The sequence below is a fragment of the Toxorhynchites rutilus genome, chromosome 2 (assembly GCF_029784135.1).
Source record: "Toxorhynchites rutilus septentrionalis strain SRP chromosome 2, ASM2978413v1, whole genome shotgun sequence".
NCBI lineage: Eukaryota > Metazoa > Arthropoda > Insecta > Diptera > Culicidae > Toxorhynchites > Toxorhynchites rutilus.
In genome coordinates, this window is record NC_073745.1 from 41,669,698 (window position 1) to 41,688,891 (window position 19,194).

The 19,194-nt window shown below is 38.3% G+C and overlaps 1 protein-coding gene and 1 long non-coding RNA gene across 9 annotated transcripts in view; one reads left to right on the plus strand and one right to left on the minus strand.

Annotated features, from left to right (window-relative positions):
• The window catches only part of LOC129769042 (protein cortex), a 218,902-nt gene that overhangs the window by 127,829 nt on the left and 71,879 nt on the right, over positions 1–19,194 (plus strand). For 5 of the 8 annotated variants that reach the window (XM_055771049.1, XM_055771052.1, XM_055771048.1 and 2 more), the window contains 2 exons: positions 2,949–3,065; positions 3,285–3,960. In XM_055771049.1, coding sequence (XP_055627024.1) covers positions 2,949–3,065; positions 3,285–3,460 — 293 coding nt within the window. In that variant the 3' untranslated portion in view covers positions 3,461–3,960. Of the gene's footprint in view, positions 1–2,948; positions 3,066–3,284; positions 3,961–14,802; positions 14,860–19,194 lie in introns of those variants that run through there. The other 3 variants (XR_008741799.1, XM_055771050.1, XR_008741798.1) reach the window with 3 other exon arrangements.
• Positions 16,769–17,214, minus strand: LOC129769043 (uncharacterized). Its single transcript, XR_008741800.1, has 3 exons — positions 17,082–17,214; positions 16,914–17,024; positions 16,769–16,855 (listed from the first exon to the last, which is right to left on the minus strand). It is a non-coding gene; the product is annotated as an uncharacterized LOC129769043 (long non-coding RNA).

Here is a 19,194-nt window from a genome sequence, read left to right on the forward strand (position 1 = left end):
AAACGAAAATTTAACTTTCAGAGCACTTGCTAGAGTTTTCCGACGTTTTTCACTATACAGTGCGACAGCAGATGAAAATTCAACATCTTGTAAGTAATCGATTAGAATTTGGTTGATATTATTTGATAGGAAGTGTGCGAAAACGATCATTTTCTTCACACTGTTTCGCAAAATTATTGATTTTCGGGCGAGTGGTGAGGGAGGGAGATGAATGAAATGAGCGCCATTGTGGCTAGCTTCCACCTTCACCTTAAGTATCTCACATTGTGTGTAGGTGTATGTGTACGGAATGTTATCTCTATTTTGTTATTTTCATTTTCGGATCAGTTGTCAAAAGGTGTATCGACACCCTTTTAATAACGATTGTAATCCTTACCCTTCCATCAGAGAACGAATTGGGAAATATCTATTTATTTATGTTTTAATTTTGCCAAGCCAGCTTTTAAGAGTAATAATGAAGTTTGGCTTAACTATATATCAATCTCTTCAGATAGTTTTTTAGCATGGACTTTAACATTGCGACATCAATTATTTCACTGTGTTCATTGCAATGGTTCTTCATGCGATTGTTAGGACTATATGTTGCATGATAATTTGCATGAATTTGTTCTTCGGTAATCTATGTAGAAAATGTGAGAGTTTCTCAGATGTGTAATGGGTTCGTAAAAATTTAGGCTTCCTGATATTTCTTCTGTGTCCACTCGATGTGATACGGTGTCAATAATAAATGGCATAGTACCGATTTCTTATAAGCTTTTTAATTGAGTAGCGTGTTTCATATAGAGGGAGATCATATGAAGCAAATAATGATGATAAGTAACATACGGTCAGTCAAATATGATCCGAGTCATTTCAATAGCTTGACTTCTAACCCTTTTTTGTGAGTTTAAGTAATGGTAATGGTAATGGTAAGTCAGTGTATAGAGCTTAAACTTGATTTCCATTATCCATTGCATTCAAAGTGAATGTCACAAATACCAGCAATTTTTTGTTGTTGTTGAACATCCTTTGAATAATCCGTATTACTTATTCGTGATCCGTGTTTTTAGTTGTTGCAAATGTTTTTGGTTTTATATGTCCTCAAAGAAGTTTAGAATGCAACAGGTAATTGATACTCCACGATATTTTCACACGTCTATTACCGGAAGGTTGACGCGATAAAGCTTTTTTTTCTCCATATTTTTAGGAATAACTTATTGAGAGGCCATCAAAGTTATGTTATTGCTATTACAGTGCACTGTAATGGTAATAACATATTTTTTTAACAGGATAACGTAGATGGAGGCCTTCCTTTAAAATAAGTGTAACTTTTGAGGATACAGGTGGATACAGAAACTTGAAGTGTGGTTTTGCAGCATTTTGCTTGTACTTTAATTTGTAATCGGTTTGGTCTGCCCCAATCTGCCCCTTTATGAAATATCCTAGTTCAAAAATTGGTCAATTTTAACATTAAAACTCCAATATCTATATAAGTGATAGAAAAAAACAACGTGCGTCAAAAATGTGTGTTTTGACTAGCAAAAAGGTTCTCTAGACATTGAAAAATTGTAAAAAATCAAGAGGAAAAGTTAGGACGAAAATATGATTTTTTGGTGCTTTTCACCAAAAATGTCGCATAACTTTTTACCTGAATAGATAGAAAGTTGATGTTTTCAGCAAAATTGCTTGTTTTGATAAGAGCTATAATGTTTATGAAGACACCAACTTCCTATCTCTTAAGCTGAAAAAAATGGATTTTGGATCTCACTTTTAGGGGGATTCATTTCAAAATGGCAGCCCTCAAAAGGTGGCCCTCGTTGTACTTTAAAACTTCTCCGAAGACATCATATACGTAAAATTAACCGTTTTGGAGAAATCGCTCACGATCACGTTTTTGCACTTTTGGACTACTGTGCAGTGGTATTACGTCGGGACCTGGTTCTGCTCGAAACGTCAAGCATATTTAATGCGTCTAAAATTTCACTGCCAGTTAGTTGTCTGGCGCCAACATCACATGGAAATGCAGGAATAAATGCAAATAAACCACGACCTCGCTCCTCCCCCGATGTTCAATATATATTTTTTGAAAGAAAGCAACAAAATGAAATATCATTGACCCTCTGAATTTTTTTTTTTTTTTTTGTGAATCAGATTTAATCTCTTCAAGGGATGTAGCATCATTTGAAACGAAAAAAAAATGTTTTGATCAAACCGAATCGTTTGTTTTTTTTTTTGAGTTATGAGCGCTTTTATTATATTTTTTTTTCTGCCAGACTTATTGAGAAAGAAGAATTCAGAGTATTAATTTAAATTTCTGTTATTTTAAATGAACTTTCCATGTGGTTGAATTTTTTACAATCAACCATAGTTTCAACTGCCTTCGGCCTTGTTGAGACGAGGAGGTTGGTTAAGTATCTACTGTATGGAATGATAATACGTTGGAGTTATTAAATTTACGACTTTTTCTTGGTGTGAAGTTTCGAGCTTCGTTTGCTTTTCCTTGATTTATGATGTTTTACGTCACGATATGCTACTGTTTGTAGTCGTGTTATGTACCGCACATTTCTTTTTATAGATAGGATGACTTAGGTGTAAATGAGGAATGGGATGGAAAATTTTGGATGGTAAATTATTTAATGGGACAGTTGCTTCTCCTTCGCGGTTCGCACTGCCGCTGGCGAACAAGTATACAGTGAACTATAATTTTAGGTTCATGAAATATCACATCCCTATAAGGTTTTGAAAAATGCAAGCCACGACCTACAAAAAAATTTATTCCTAATGGGCAAACATAACCGACATTCCCCATCTAGTTCAATATTGATAAAACAAGCCGATATTGCACGCCGCAAATATATTCCGAACAGCGCATTGCACCTTTTTCAAATATATGTATCTCCAAGCTCGCATCGAATGGATGATTTATCTGCTCCGTTTTCCACCCTCTCTCTCTGTCTGTCGTGGCTCAGGTGGCAAGACGCCCGACATGCTGGTGCTTGCGTCGATGGATCGCGTTGTGGACGTTATGGAGAATCATGCGGACGTTGTAGCGCACCTTTTCTGGAGCCCCGACGGCAAGCAGTTAGGTGAGAGATATGCCATTACTCATAAGTAACCGTATCGAATCGCCAAACAGCGTTCGGTCGAGTTGAAAATGACAAAAGGGTCGATCCTACTGTCACCATCCTATGCTGGAGGGAAATTTCGCCACGAGTGGTGAACTAATTGTCTGTCATCTGTACAATGAATTTCAGTTCACAGTTTATGTTGTTTTTTTTTTCGTTCGCTGTCATTCCTCCTTCCAGCAAGTGCCGGCTACGACGAGGCGTTGACCATTTGGAATTTCTTCGGCACCTCGCCCAGCAATAGGAAGGGTAAGTCACAGGCCAGATCTACCAGTCAGCAGTACCTGCAGGAACACAACATCAACAAGGCGGTGGGCGGCTTCGATTACAGCTTCCTCTACAAACCGATTCGCTGAGGTAGAAGAAATTCATAATAACATTCATGTCGAGGCTGAAAGCAGTACACAACCGAAACAGCGAACCAGCAAGGTGCTCCCGGGGGCTCCCAGTTGTTTGTTTTTCTACGAGATATGACATGCTACAAGCTGCAACCCGCCCAGAAGCACCCCAAGCGCATTCGGCTGACAGCGAGGAGAGGGAGGAGCCACCGGAGATACAGCAACAACAACAATCCTACAACAGTCACTACTTCTGCGCAAAACGGCAACGAACGACGCTGGACGTCGTCTCCGTCGTCGTCGTCATCGTCGTCAGTTAATCGCGGTGATATGCATTGGCAAAAGCTAGATGTAAAGCACAGGAGAAGGTAATTAAATTAAAAATATAAATTCTAATTGTAAGCCACCCACACGCGAAAGTTGGCCAGATATTTGCACCGCGCTGCACCGCTTGCGGAGCTACCTTCCGGGGAGAAAAATTTGCATACAAATGATATAAAGGTTCGGGATTTACATAAATGCATATAATTTTTACTACAAATCAAACTGTTTTATTGACATTCGGTCGGTTAGAAGAAAGGTTAGTTGCAGTGCACCGAAGCGGGGCATTATTCAAATGGTTTGTTTTGAGCGAGATGATGTTTTGCAAACAGAAGGTAAGCATAGAGCTATTGTGGGGAAATTGCTTTGATTCATTGCTCCATTTTGACTACATTCGGAAAGGGATGAGGGCTCTTCTTATTTACTTATTGTTTCTCGTTTGTTCGTATTGAGATCTTATCGAGAAACGCGATTTTTGCAAACAACATTCCTTCGGATATTTCGCAAGGAGATTTTCCCATCCAGTGATAACATTTTGTTGAGGGGTTCAAAAGCTTTGAACGGTATCCAGGCTGCGACGATTTATATTCGGTACTTCTCGGGCCACGCATACCAATGCGTGAACATCATGAATGAATCTTCTGTGGGCACAACCGCCAATCAGAGCGCAGTTCGTCTCGAGGGGTTGGATGATTTGTGAGAAAAACAAACGATGTTTGTTACGAAATTTAGTGTCGTGGAAATTTCTCACCTGACAAAGAAGTCTACAGTGTCGGACAAAACATCAAAACCACTGCTCAAAAAAAAAGGAGACAAAACGTTGAGAAAAAATAATCCAATCCAGTGTTTCAATTCATTTATAATAATTTATTTGCATTGTTCGACGAAATTTATAACATCTGTAGTTAAAACAATAGTCATGATAAGTTAAAACAATAGTCATGATAAGTTAAAACAATAGTCATGATAATTAACTGAAGCAGTTGGAAAAGTGGCTTCCCTGTGTTTTTTATCAATAATGGCGAATTGTTAATAGCAGAGAGTTTCATGTTTTCCTTTCTGAAATTCATGAGCGAATACAACGGTTGCTCGCACACGGGTTTTGCCGTTTATTATCTTTCCTCCGGCTCCATCAGAGTTCCAATAAGAATGGTTGTAATTCGTGTGCAGAATGACTGGCAGCTTCCCCGGAGAGGAAACTATTTGAGAATAAGAGTGGGGGATATAAAATGTCGTGCCCAAGCGGAGCACAAAGAAAGATAGGCAAGAATCAAATGTGAGATCCTCAAATTTTGGATATTGAAATTTATAATTTAGAAATGAAAACTAAGATTTGAAATACAAAGTTTAAAGTTTCAAATCAAACATATAAAATTAGGAATTTTTATTTATTCGAGATTTGGAGTTTTTATGACAGTGTCTATATTTTATATTTTGAATTCATATTTAGCTTAATATTTTAGGTTATTATTATTACATATGTATACAAGTGTTTTTGTGTTGAGTGCATTATGTCAGATGTTAGAGATGATGTCTTTCTCTGGAGAAAGGACTGGTAGATTTCCTGGAGAGAATATGAGAAAGAGAAAAACAGCACAGGATGTACCATGCAATGAAAGATAAGTAGTAATAATAAAAATTAAAATTTAAAATCACAAATCATATCGTTCAATTTAACGGAATATATCGTCAGTATGATTGGTTTTGGAGGGGTTCTCTCGGTTGCCTTCTCGGGTGTCTCGAAAATGGCTCTTCGTTGTCGCAATTATAAGCATACTTAACAACTGAAATTACGCGTCAGAAAAGACTGGTTTTAAAATTCATGGTAAAAAAATAAAAACAAAAAAATTCATACCGTGAAAAGCTTCTAGGGTTAGTACTTGGTCATGTAACCTTTGTTAGGCTTCACTTCACGCACCCGGTGCGACATGGATTCCACCAGCTTCTGGCACGGGATGACCGGGATTGCGTTCCAACAAGCTCGGATCCTGTCCCATAGTTGCTGTTCATTCTTCAACTTCTCCATGTACATCGATCTTTTCACGATCTACCATAGGTACTCTAAAGGGTTCAGATCCGGTGACTGCACTGACCGCTCCATTACGTCGATTTTGTTATCCTGGAACCACTGTTGACGGTCTAGGCGATGTGTTACATGAACTGTCATTTAAGGGGCATCTTCCACTCGGCGTGTGGCAGCATAACATCCCTTGGGATCTGGGCGTAGAGGTACAGGTCCATGATCTTAACCGGGGGCCAACCCCGTACCAGGAGAAGTACTCCCACACCATAATGTTCCCTCCTTCATGCTTGAATGTCTTCGTGGTATACTGTGGCATCTTAGCCCGGACCGATCCAATCGAAGTGGTCTTTCGCGAGCTTCAGCCGCGCCTTCAGATGCTTCGGCCTCAGCATCGAGGTCTTCAGGGGGCTTTTACCGCCTAGCCTCTACTTCACCAGCCGCCGCTGAATAGTCCCGGAACTCACGGATAATTTCAGTTTGTCCCGGATCTTTTCGAGGCCTTGAAGGGGTCTTTCTTGGAGACTCCCTTTATGGCAGAGTCATTCTTCGCGGTCGTTTCCCTTGGGCATCCAGTCGTTTCGGATTTTTTGCGGTCGTGGAGGGTAATAAACACGAAGGTTTTGGATCGTCTCGAGTGCTTTGCGATTTCGCGTTGGCTGCTGCCTACCTTGGACATTTTGCGGATGACCATCCGCTGTGTTTCCGTGCAGTTATGCGCGCGACCCATTTTTCGTTGACTGCATCTAGAATTCGAGAATTAACACCTTACATACTTCTTGTTTACATGATAAATACTTACCAGGATCCGAAAAACACAAACTATCACCGAGAAACAATCAATTTTCTTCAAAAATTGGTCGAACCAACACTCGAAACAGCCGAAACGAAGAAACGGTCCTAAATGTTGTGGCGTCATTTTAGTTGTTAAGTATGTTATAATGCATTTTTTGATGATAGATGGATTGAAGCACTGGATTGGATTATTTTTTCTCAAAGATTTGTTACTTTCTGTTTTCGCTTGAGCAGTGGTCTTAATGTTTTTTCCGATACTGTATGTGAAGGATCCTTCTGTTTTCGAAAATCGATATTACGATGTAAAATCATTTTTGTTGGATGAGGTCAGGGAATTAGAAGAAACTGGTAATATGAATCAAACAACAAGGCAATAAAACGCAGCAGTGCAGGGAACAACGGAACATGTACGCCTTCCAATGATCAAGCTGCAATGTTTCGACGGTAAAATCGATGGGTGGCTCAGCTTCAAGGATCTTTTCACTTCACCAATTCATTTGAAGCCTGTGTTACTGGACGTAGAAAAACTCCATTATCTTGTAGGTGCTGATCAATTCTTTGAAGATCACCAAGGCAAACTTTTATGGTTTAGGCAATTATAATGTATAGCATATAAAACAAATCATAGAGAATTTACGATTCGATTGGTATGGACAGTATCAAAATCCATTCGCTTATTATTAACGTTAACCTTACTTCACTAAATCGTGACATGACCTCTAAACACTCTTACTGAAATACGTAGTCCTACGACAAAAACTAATGAAAAGAATGCAAGAGTCTTTCAGGTGTGTATTAGTAAGGTAGAATACGGGTAATTTGGATCCCCTAAGGAAATCATCCATTATTCCAAACTAATACGGTCTAAATGAAAAAAGCCACATTGTACACTGAGCTATACTTGTTTTCTCTCAATCAGTAATATTTAATCATTATATCAAGCTTCAAACTACCAAATCTATATAAATAAAACTGATTTGGTGTCCGTTCCTCATGATTTAACTCAAGAACGGAGCAACGGATTGAACGCTTTCACGGGTCGTGGCAACTATATTGCCACCAACAAAAAATATTCTTTTCGCTGTACTTGGAATATTATTTCTATATTTCACTCAACCAAACCCTTCTAAAGGTATCTGGCAATGTACGATATTGTTTTGGGCGTTATTTTCATGTAACAAAAACACGATTTTAGAGCGTCCGCAGAAAATTCTATTTAAATTCGTGGGAAATGCAACAAGTCGAAAAGTTTTTCACTGTAAACGTACTATTTAGGATTTACTGTGTAAGATCTTACAGTTTTTCCGATAAAATAAATGGTGTATTTGATGAAAAATTCAATTTTAATTTTTTTCCTTGAAATCCTATATAAGGTTTTTTCGCTGCACTAGAAATACTGTTTTTATTTTTGCATAACCAAAGGCGCAATAAAGTAAATTTACAAAGCAGTGTTTTTGGGGTTAACGGGCCGTGGAAACTAAATTGCCACCAATTTTGTCAACTGTTTTAATAGTTGAAATTTTTCTCAAAGGTAAATATGTGTCATTTCTCATGTAAGGATTATGTTCTTTGAAGTTGGAATCGATTCGTTACCTAGTTTCCACGGCCTTATAAAAGGTTAAACAGTCAGTACCAAGGCGCCTAGAAGTATAGCCTAAGGTGGGCCAACTTGCTAAAACCTTTCTTCAGCCATCTTTGAAGTCTACTGTGTTTTGTTTGTACACAGTTATTGATGAAGGAGCAGACTGAAAGCTCCGCAGTTACAGAGTAAATATTCCGAGGTTTCGCTTTCGGCATTACAAAAGCGACAAATATCATCTTGTGCTAAACCTATGTTTTTAAGATGGTATTTACTCGGACAGTGTCCTGTTACAAGACCAGTGAATGTGCTGAAGTCTTTCTTATTAAGGCTCAGCAGTTGTTGAGTAATTTTAATACTCGGCGTAATATTTTTTTTGCAGCCATCCAATTGGCTATCACTTCCCGGTCTTCCCATTTCTTCAGCTCATTTTTCAACACACAGTCAGAAAGTCCACAAAATGGTTCTGGACCAGTGAATGAAGTTTGAGCCGTTCCTGGCAAGTTTATCTGCGTGTTCGTTGCCCTTTATACCGCAATGGCCAGGAATCCAGTACAGTGGTACCGAACTTATCTGACTTAATTTCCGTTAAAGGGAAATGCATTCCCAAACCATTTTTGAAGAGCATTTAAAAGCATTTAGTGATTTAAGTGCCGCTTGACTGTCTGAGAATATACAGATGTTAGCATGTCTATATTTCCTTCTGAGGCAGACATTTAACACTCCTATACTCGCGCATTGGTCTGTCAGACCGAGAAATCAATAATTCGTTCATTTCTCAGAAAATATCAATACTACGACTTTGCGGTTCTCTCTAGCTTCGTTATTCGTCGTTCGTCATCGTTTAGCGTATCACATGTGTTGGTACAAAGGGGACGTGGGCCACTTTTTTAACACTTTCGGTCTGACACACCGACGCGAGTATAGGAGTAACTTTTTTGGTCAGGTGCCTTTTTTCATATACTAGAATATTGTTGAATGAAATGTATAAATTAATGTTAGTGGCGTGGAATATTTATTGAATATAATGCATAAGATCATTACCGGACTATTCTTAGTTGACTTCAGTCCCTTTTGTAACTGGATTGAACGGATCCATATATTGACTATTCGTCGATATATTCGTCATTAGATTCATACGTTCAAAAGCAAAATATAAATGTTTGACTTTCGTATAGTTATTCGCTAAATATAATGGTCATACATACTTGTGAAAGAATTTCACTTGTGGAAGAATTGTAAACAGTAAACTGAAAACTAATCGGTAGCTTATGATAATTTTTAAAAATTACAGTCTCGAGGATATTTTTTTATAACGGACAATATCGATAAGAAAACAAGAAAAAGAAAAGGAAGTTCCTAGAAATCCTTTTATATCATTTTTGATGCCCCATCTAAAAAAAGGCATCAATTCTTAGTTTACCAAGAAAACAGAGACAAAGAACATTAGAAATATGCAAACTTTATATTCCAGAACCTTTATCATCTGGTAATTATCTAGAAGGTCGTTATACATTCTTTTCTTCGATAAAAGACACGAAAACACGCAACAACTGCATGATATGTAAAAAATATGTTTGTTTCGAGCATGCAGTTATGCTATGTTCTGATTCTTACTCCAATGAAACCACGATCGATCAATACGTTTTTATGTTATTTTATAGCTCTTTATATTTCCATGAATTATATTCAGTTGCTTACTTTTAATTAATAACAGTGAAAAATTCGAATTTCGTTATTTGTGTTAGAGTATCAAAAACTACTCTATTTGAAGGAGGCTGAATAAGATGACTATTCCAGCCTACGGCTGAAAGTCTCTATAATAAAGAATAAAACAAAGATGACTATTAAAACATATTAAAGACGAAGTAAACATATTTTTTTGGAGTTTTTTCATTCAATCATACCCTCTTCTTCAAATAAATGCCAATAAAGCCTGAAAAAACCGTTCTGAATCGTATTTGGGACGTTTAAGGCATATGATGCAGAAAACAGGTCTAAACTTTATGCGCAGGTATTGGTTGGTTGATATTTTTAATAAATTAGTTCAATATGCTTTTAAGCTTTCTAGCTTTCTACCTATTTGATTGAACACATTAAAAAAATCATCGAATAAATAGCTTTTCAAATGAAGCGAATAAAGATCAAACTTCGGACACTAAATCAAATTTCGGACAGGTTGAATCCAAATTTCGGCCACTCTATTTTGTAATTTTTTGAACGAAAATTACATTACACTTGATTATATATATCTTATGGTCAACTGCGAAACACTTACCAAGCAATCACAGTAAACTGTTAACGACGATGAGAACTGATGAAACACGGGGGAAATTTAAATATTGATGAACGGGTAAATTCCACGTGCTCACGCTAAGCTTTAGATTTTTGCCGATCACGCTAAGTGTTGATAGATTTTTGCCGATTATGATATAATTCAAATGTAGTTCTCATATGAAATGATAGTGAAACCAAGGGATTACTCAAAAAAAAAACTAAAAGTGTCCGAAATATGATTCAGAACGGTACACAATGGCAACGTTACAGAGAAGTTTAATTTTCGGTCTGTGACACCGTGCACGAGTATACGTGTTATGATTTAGCACGCGAGTACAGGAGGGTTAAACATTCTACTTAAGGCTCAATCACATATAATTTTTTTTTTCATCGATTTCAGTATTTTTTTATTAATAACATAATGTATTTTCTTCAAAAAAATGTCAGTGAACGTTTGAGTAAGCGCCGTGGTCTGCTGTTCGACGCAACTTTGTCGCGATGCTCTCACAAGAACGTTGTACGGCACTTACGTCCATTTTCTGGATACAATTCCGGATTCTTGTAGTCAGTTGCTTCGTGTCCTTGGCCCTCCAATTGTTTTTATACACTAGGGTACTGAGTGAGCCAAAGAAATCCTCTATTGGGCGGCACTGGGGCAAGTTTGTTGGGTTACGATCTTTCGGCACGAACGGTATCTTTTTCTCCTCAAGATACGCCAGCGTCTTCTTGGCGTAATGGGAAAACGCCTTGTCCGGCCAGAAGACGTACTTCCCATCCGCGTGATGCTCGTTCAGGAACGGCAGCAGGATTTTATCGAGGCACTCTTCTCGATAGATTTGTTGGTTGATTGCCAGACCACTCGGCTTAAACCAAGACTTTGAAATGCCCCGGTCGGAAATGGCGATGTACAACATAACCTTTTTTTCAAACTTGTGCTTGAACTTGTATTTCACTTCAGGCGGTGTGGATGACTTGTCGCTGGAGTAGTAATTATCATTTTCTGGAATATGCGTTTTGGACAGCGGAAAATAGCTTCCGTCGTCCAGAACGAAAGACGTCCGTTTTTTTGGTCATACACCGACACTGTGATTTAACCGTCTCAATCTGCTCCTCCGTGTACTCCGGCGACCTCGTCTTCTTCCTGCAGACGATTCCTTCCATCTTGAAGGTCCGATGGATCAATACGTGGAAGCAGCCATATTTCCGACCGGCGTCACGCAGGCTGGTTGCGTCCTTGTTGTCAAACAGCTTCTTTAACGATGTCTTCCTCTGCTTCGTCATTATCGTCACCGGACGACCACTTCCGACCTTCCGCTCTACGTTCAGGGAACCCAGGATACGATATACCGTACTGACAGGTACATTTTCTTCCTTAAAATGTGCCACCGTGAACTTTTTTCCTTGCTGGAAATGCGTTTCGTAGAACCGTACAATGCGTTCGCGGAGCACGTGCTGTTTCGACGCCATCTTTGCTTTGACTAAATTCAAACTAGCAAAACCAAACACGCCTACTGTTTCTAGGGAGCCCAAAGAGCAATTTTCTTGGAGAAAGAAAATTTTACGCTCTTTATTTGAGTTACTGAAAGGTATTTAAAAAATTCTCATTTTTTATCAAACACCCGTTTGTCTAGAAATTTGAAAAAAACCAAAAAAAAATTCCTTCATATTTCTGTAGTTTAGGCATTCAAGAATATACTCTAGAAGGGACTCATCGAAAATCCTATTATTTATCGAGTTAGAGCAATTTTAGTGAAACTGTATCTAATCTGGTACGGCCATAACAATGAACTTCAAACGCGTTTTTCTTGAATCTAGTTTTTTCAAACTGGCGTACATTCATGTCGATTTATATGAATACAATCAGCATGCATCTCTTTATCGCATAAACCACTAAATAATTATATTTTTTTAAATTTCACCATTTTTAAAAAGTCGGAAAACGTAGGAAAAAAAATTTGAAACCGCATTTTGTTTTTCAAACGGCCGCCATTTTGTTAAAAAATATGTTTTTGACTTGTCCGAGGTTCTTAACTGATTCAGAATCTGTTCGATTTTTTTGTTTCAGATAACTTGAAGGGCTGAAATCGTGAACGCCATGGCACAACATTTTTTTGAACTCCCTCACTTCATCAGCTTGTAACTATTCCAATTGTGAATATGTTTTTCTCCGTTCAATTTTTGTTTTATTGTTAAAAGATAGATGAACAAATAATGATATAATAGAAAGTAAAAATATTATTTGTTTTATTTTTACGGAGCACGAAAAAAAAACTTTTAAAAGTATCTGACAGTACTCCGATTTTTTGGGCTGCAAAAAATGTACGATGTTAATTTGGGAGAAATTTTTATGTAACAAAACCACGATTTTAGAGCGTCGGTAGAAAATTATGTTTGAATTCGTTGAGAATGCAACAAATTGAAAAGTTTTTCACTGTAGATGTAGGGGAGAGGGGGGCACATTCGGACACTTTTTTCCTTGATTTTTAATATTTTTTGTAATCTTTAAAAAAAATCCTGAATTCATCCTGGTTATCATTTGCACATCAATGTATCATATGAGCGTGTTAGAGGCATGCGTTGATGCGATTACGAATGGTTTATTCGAATTTGTGAAAATTGCCTTTTTGTCCGAATGTGCCCCATGGTGAGGCAGTTTCGGACAACGAAAAAAAAAAATTAAAATTTTATGTTTATCAACAATTACTTCCGTTCCCTCTTATTTCCAGCATATTCTGCATTATTCTGTTTATCAGTATTTGTCTGAAAGGAAACTGCTTGCTATGAGAGTCAGTAAATATTCGTGATTTTGCTTTCTTCCGTTTTCGAGTGGTGGTTTTCCGCGGTGAAGTTTTTGGAAAAGGTTCAACATTTTCCGGGGACAAAGTTTTCAAAGTAAAATCTATCTGTGCTGTAGACATAATGTTTGTATCGTTTTTCAAAAAAAAAATTAATTTGAACGTTTGTGACACGAGTAAATGAAGTCCGAATGAGCTAATATTTTACATAGGGTATATTATCGTGCAAATCAACATTTCGTAGCATGTTCCGAACGAAAAATCGAGATAACTATTTTTATTGGCACTCAAAACCATACTTTTCGTTTCGCACTCCGCAAAAAAAATAAATTCCCAGAATGCCGATTTTTGACAAAAAAAAATTTTGGAGATGACACTAGATCTCGACGTTTCATGCAATTTTCAAGACATTTGGCATCAAAATTTTTTTTTTTTAAAACCCCGATTTCTGATTTTTCGATTTTCAAAAAACTCAAACTTTGACCACTTTGCGCCACTCTCCCTTAAGTCCGATTGAGCTGATTTTTTGCATAGGATGTTTTTTCGAGGTGGTGAACATTTTTTATGGGGTATCTTTTTGAAATTCGAGATGACCATTTTCATTGGCACCCTAATCTATATAAATAAAAATGATTTGGTGTCCGTTCCTCGTGAAGAACGGAGCAACGGATTCAAATAATCAGTATCAGGTTTGATGCGTCTTAGTCTGCGTCAGGTTTATATGTTAGAAAAGAAATACATAAATATAATTTCTGTGGGAACTTGAGTGTTCGAAATTATTTAAATCAAAATATCAACTGTAGGTGGGACAAAGTTCGCCGGGTCAGCTAGTATAAAATAAAATGAAAGTGAAGATTTGGTCGTGTGTATTTTTTATCAAAAATAACATACCTATGTTTATGTAGAGTGATTCCGGATAATATTCGCATATATCAATCAGTAACATTGTTCTGGGATCGGTATTAGATGTCTTGGCCAAGCAAGACCAGAAAAATTGCATTCAGACCATGCCATTCACTTTTTTTCAGCAACGAAATTTTGTGGCACGAAGGAATTAGTTTACCCAACTTGTAGCATACCCTAGCATACCCAATCTCTTCCTGCTAAGCGATTGAACGGATCAGTAAACCTTTTTTTTAGCCAATTCAAATTACATTTCCCGCATATCATGTGACGTCAAACCATATAGCTGATTTTGCAGATCGAGAAACTGTCCATCTCCAGTTCCTGCAGCGGTAAAAATCGGTACTATGTGATTCTTCAGATGCGGCCGACGAATACTGCATGAATCTCTTCACTGTTGTTCCAGCATTTCAAAACATTTTCGATGCTGTGTGCAAAAAAATCCGCCCTTGATGATCTGCTTTGCTTTTTCAAGCTCTTCCTTCTTCCAACATTGTCTGTCTATCCTTTTTTTTGTAATTCCTCGGCATCTGGAATCAATCAAACCAAAGAAAAGAATCAAACCTGTATGACCAATCCACCTCACAGAAACATGTCCATGTCATTCCACACAACATGCAGAAATTAAAATGCAATTAATTTTATTTATCAAATTGTTCCTCTTCTGTAGCCGAACAGAACTTTACTGCTCAATACACGAAAAGTTTGTTTAATCAGCGGAAAAAAACCTAAAACCACGCTCGGAAAACTCACATTTTTTGACAATCAAAGTGCTTGCTGTGTTCATGCCAAGATGCTAAACTATAGGTGTTTCGTTCTTGACACTTTCATGACAATACCTGAGACGAGTAGCGAGACGTAGCTTTCTGAATTATTTACTTTTTGTTTGGTTGTGTGGTTATGGTTTCATATCAACTCGCTGAGGAAAACAACTGAAGGAAGAAATAAACAAATATATATTCGTGAAAAATAGTGTACTATAGCTGCAATAAGGTATTTATATTATATATTATAACCGCTCCATGTAATGTAATTAAACATACACATACTCTTTACAGATACACAGGTCGGAGGCCACTGATCATTCAACAAGAGCCAAAGGTTGTACCGCTCATGGCAACTCTACACGAGCTGAAGATTGTACCGTCCAGTGACCATTCTACCCTGGATTCCTCGAGTCAAGAGAGACGCACCACGATTGATATGAGGTACAGACTAGGGGGGCGTCGCTGATCAATGGTCAGTTATACTCCAATAGGAAGTATCCCGTGTCGGCCACACATACATAGTACTGGAGACTGCAACATCCCAATTATGAGATCTTTGTAATACTAACCTCGAGCCAACCGCGAGTAATCGGTTACATATTACTAACATAGTTGTAAGACAAAAATTGTTAAAATATTGGACTCCCGGCCCCGTCAAGCTACGTGCCTTAATAAAATATATATTTTGGTAAAAAAATTATATATTATTCAATATTTTTGGGGGACAGTGAGGATTTGATTAGCTTGTGAGTGTGATAAAAGTGCTATAAGTCTAAGAAATCTGTTGTCCAACTCCTCCACAGATAATCGTTCATCTCGCGGTTCTCTATCATGCCAAAATTATATTGTGAATATTTTATTTACTTCAGATGCCGTATTATTGTGCAGTAAAAGGATGTGGAAACAAGGTTCTCATAACGAAAAATAACCCGGACATTGTTTACCACACTTTTCTCCGAGATGGAGATAAAAATCAAAAATCAAATCATATGCTCACGTCATTTCCATAGAAGCAGTTACGATGACCGACATCAAATGCGCCATGAACTTAATGGTACGAGGAAATATAGGATGTTGAATTCCAAAGTTAAACATTTTTTCTGCCTTATATGTATCAGCCATTCCATGTCTAACCGATATAGTGGTTCTCCGATTTTCGTGGAAAGTGGTAGATTGTAGACTTTATTGTAAAATATTAGACCCGTCTTTTCTTGTTTTTTTTTTATTAGGGCTGTGTGGTATACGTTGCAAATCGTGAATATTGTCACCGGATTAAGGGCATTGTAGTGATGTAGAACGTTGAACTTTTGACTAGTCTGAAATCGATCCACCGCCGCAACAATAAGAAATTTCTCACCGTGCAATTTTTCGAAATGACTGGTATACTCATCGGCAGTGCGGAAATACTCTCGGCATACAAAGCAGCAGCGCAAAGAGGGGTCCAAATTGTGTTTCAGCATACGTTCCACCGTAGTCACATAACGAATTTCCGATAGAAGTCGATTCGCCGCTACCATCTCTTTAATTTGCTTCAAAACTATGTCGTTTTGTAAAATTGCATCCAGCATACGCAGGAATTTGTTTTGCTTTTTGGAAGTCAACTCTGAAAAATCAACAAATATAATCATTCTTTAGCGTAATAAATATATCAAACCGACCTACCAGCGTGATTGTTCTGTTCTTGCTGCTCCAGTAGGTTTCACAACCGCTCCATGTTCAATTTAAAATGATTTGGTCGATTGCCATTGGCATGCTGTTGGATTGGCTCATTACGTGTTATCAAATTGTGGTTCATCAGCACCCAGCCCAACTCGTCCATTTTCACACGAGTGTTGCGGCGCAGTTTTATCTCTTCGAAAAGTTTTTCGCGTAGTTTCCGTTTGGTGATGCCTCCGTCCTTGATCAGATTGTGCCGATAAATTCGTACCACGTACGATTCTATTTCATGCTTTTGCCCTGGTGATAAAACAAAAAAAATAACACTCTCTTTTAAATGCTCAATAAAACCACATACGAAAAACGCTGCTTGCTTGGAAAGAAAAGCATTGATTGCGCGGCTAGAAGGTAAAATATACTCAAAACATCCTTCTGCACTGTTTTTAATTCGACCGCTGATTGTAGATATCTGAAAAAGTAGAAGCAATTATGAGAAATTGTTATACAAAAAAATCCAGAAAATTACCTGCCTACAGTGAAGCGCGAGCAGCTATTTTGCCAACGAATGCATTTGTCACCAAAAGATATGATTTGCTTTGTAAACAAATTTGTTTTTTCACGAGCAATGGCCGAACAGCAATTTTGACATTGCGGTCCACCTATAGTATAACGCCTTGGTTCATGCTACCGTTTCCCTCCACCTGTTAAATTTTACCAAAGTTTTTTTTTACGTAGGTACATACGGTTCAACAATAGAAGGATATGACCTTATAAAAATCCAAGTTGAGTCGTTCTTTTTGAGATAAAGGGGTGGTCCAAATCACTCCGTATGCCCAAATCACTTCAACTTACCCTACATGGTAGGTTCTTTAAATTCGATGACGGATTTTTTTCCATAGATTCATTGCCACCCTAAGCTTCACCCGGAACGGAGGAGTTGAGCATCACACAACAATTCGAGAAAATCCATCAAGAAAACCGTTTCGAGCGAAACGTCTCAATTTGATCGAAATCCAGATCCGAGGTGAATATTCCCTCAGCAGAAAGATCATGCCTCCCACGAAAATCTCGCCAGTACAAACTAAAATTATTCCGTCGGCATCAATCATTATTACCGCCGTCATCTATCAAAACGTCAAACGTTCATGTTAAATGTGTAACATATTTCATCGATTCGGTGACACTTTAAACCATCACGAACTTTTTCGCCGTCTTAGAACTGCATCCACTCGCTTTCGGGGCCCCACAGTTAGGGTCTCGCGCCATGAACAATAGTAATTGTGGCTTATATTTCATCCGACCACGTGCCGTTTGGCTGAGCCGAACAGCGCTGAGGGACAGAGTCGCGGAGGCAACCGGCGCGGTTCCAACGAAAGATAAAGTACCGTCCCATAGAGTTTCGTAACTCAATCGCCAGCGGCGAGATTATACGCTCTGTTCTTACCCCTCGCTTGGCTTCCCGGTTGGGGCAAGTGGATTGTGCGCCCCATCCGAACCCCCGATTTCCCACCCACGGACGTTAAAGGGCAATATCATAAATGGCTGTCCGATGGAAACCTTGGGGCGCGGCAGCTGCTGCTCGCGGTTTAGGTGTTTGCCGCTTTTGCTACGCTTCCACAGGTACCAAGTTCGAATCGCCACGCTTCGATCGACGAACAAAAAAAAATCCGCTATCGAATCAGATTCCAGCGTTCAGACGGTGATTTCATCACGAGAGTGGCTCGAGTTCTGTTAGAGGCGCGGTGCGCGGAGAAAGAAGGTCCCATTAGTGGCGGCGATAAATGAATTATGAAGTGTAAAATGTAAATAGTATCGTGAAATGTACGATATTTATGATTTTATGGTCCATTGGAGACGATAAGCTGAACACTTCACACTGTCAAACCAAGGATTATTTTGAGCCAGGAGTGGCACGTGAGATGCAGTTAAAAGTGCTGACATGTGGATCGGTACAGGGCGTGCAGTTTGCTAATTGACGGCAATAATGCAGAAATTATGGACTTGCAAATCATTGGTAGATTTTGAAGTACTGAAGGTGTCAGGCAGTTCTTTACGAGCGTAGATAATTGTTTGTATTTTCATGGCATACGATTGCAAATTAATGACAACCGTGGTTTAATGGCTTCTAATCAATAACGATACCGATCGTGTCCAACCGGACAGTTCAGGAGCATTTCACACGTGCCATTAATCAATCATTAGTCACTGTCAAGTGATTATTTTTTATTACCAGCGGTTGTACTTCTAAGAGAGATAAATCCTTACGAGCTGCTGAATGATAAGTATGAACCTGATCCAGATATGAAAACCATACGCAAATCTGATGAAGAGTCGAGAAAATACGACTCAACGTATCAGTATGCAATTTGGCAGAGATTTTGAGGATACATTAGGCAAAAAAATGCCAACATAAATATTGGGTTTACCAGTAAGTTTCAAAGGCTGGTTTAGAAAAATACTACAAATTTATTTCATTCACATTGTTGGGTAAATTCCAAACATTTCGCAAGTTCCTTTCAAGCCTGACATGGATCTTGGTCTAATATAACCTCCTATTCAATGTCATCAACCGTTGCGTTGCGAGCGTTGGTCCTCTTTTTGCACGCTCTTTGTCACTTTTGTCGAAATCTTCTCTCTTG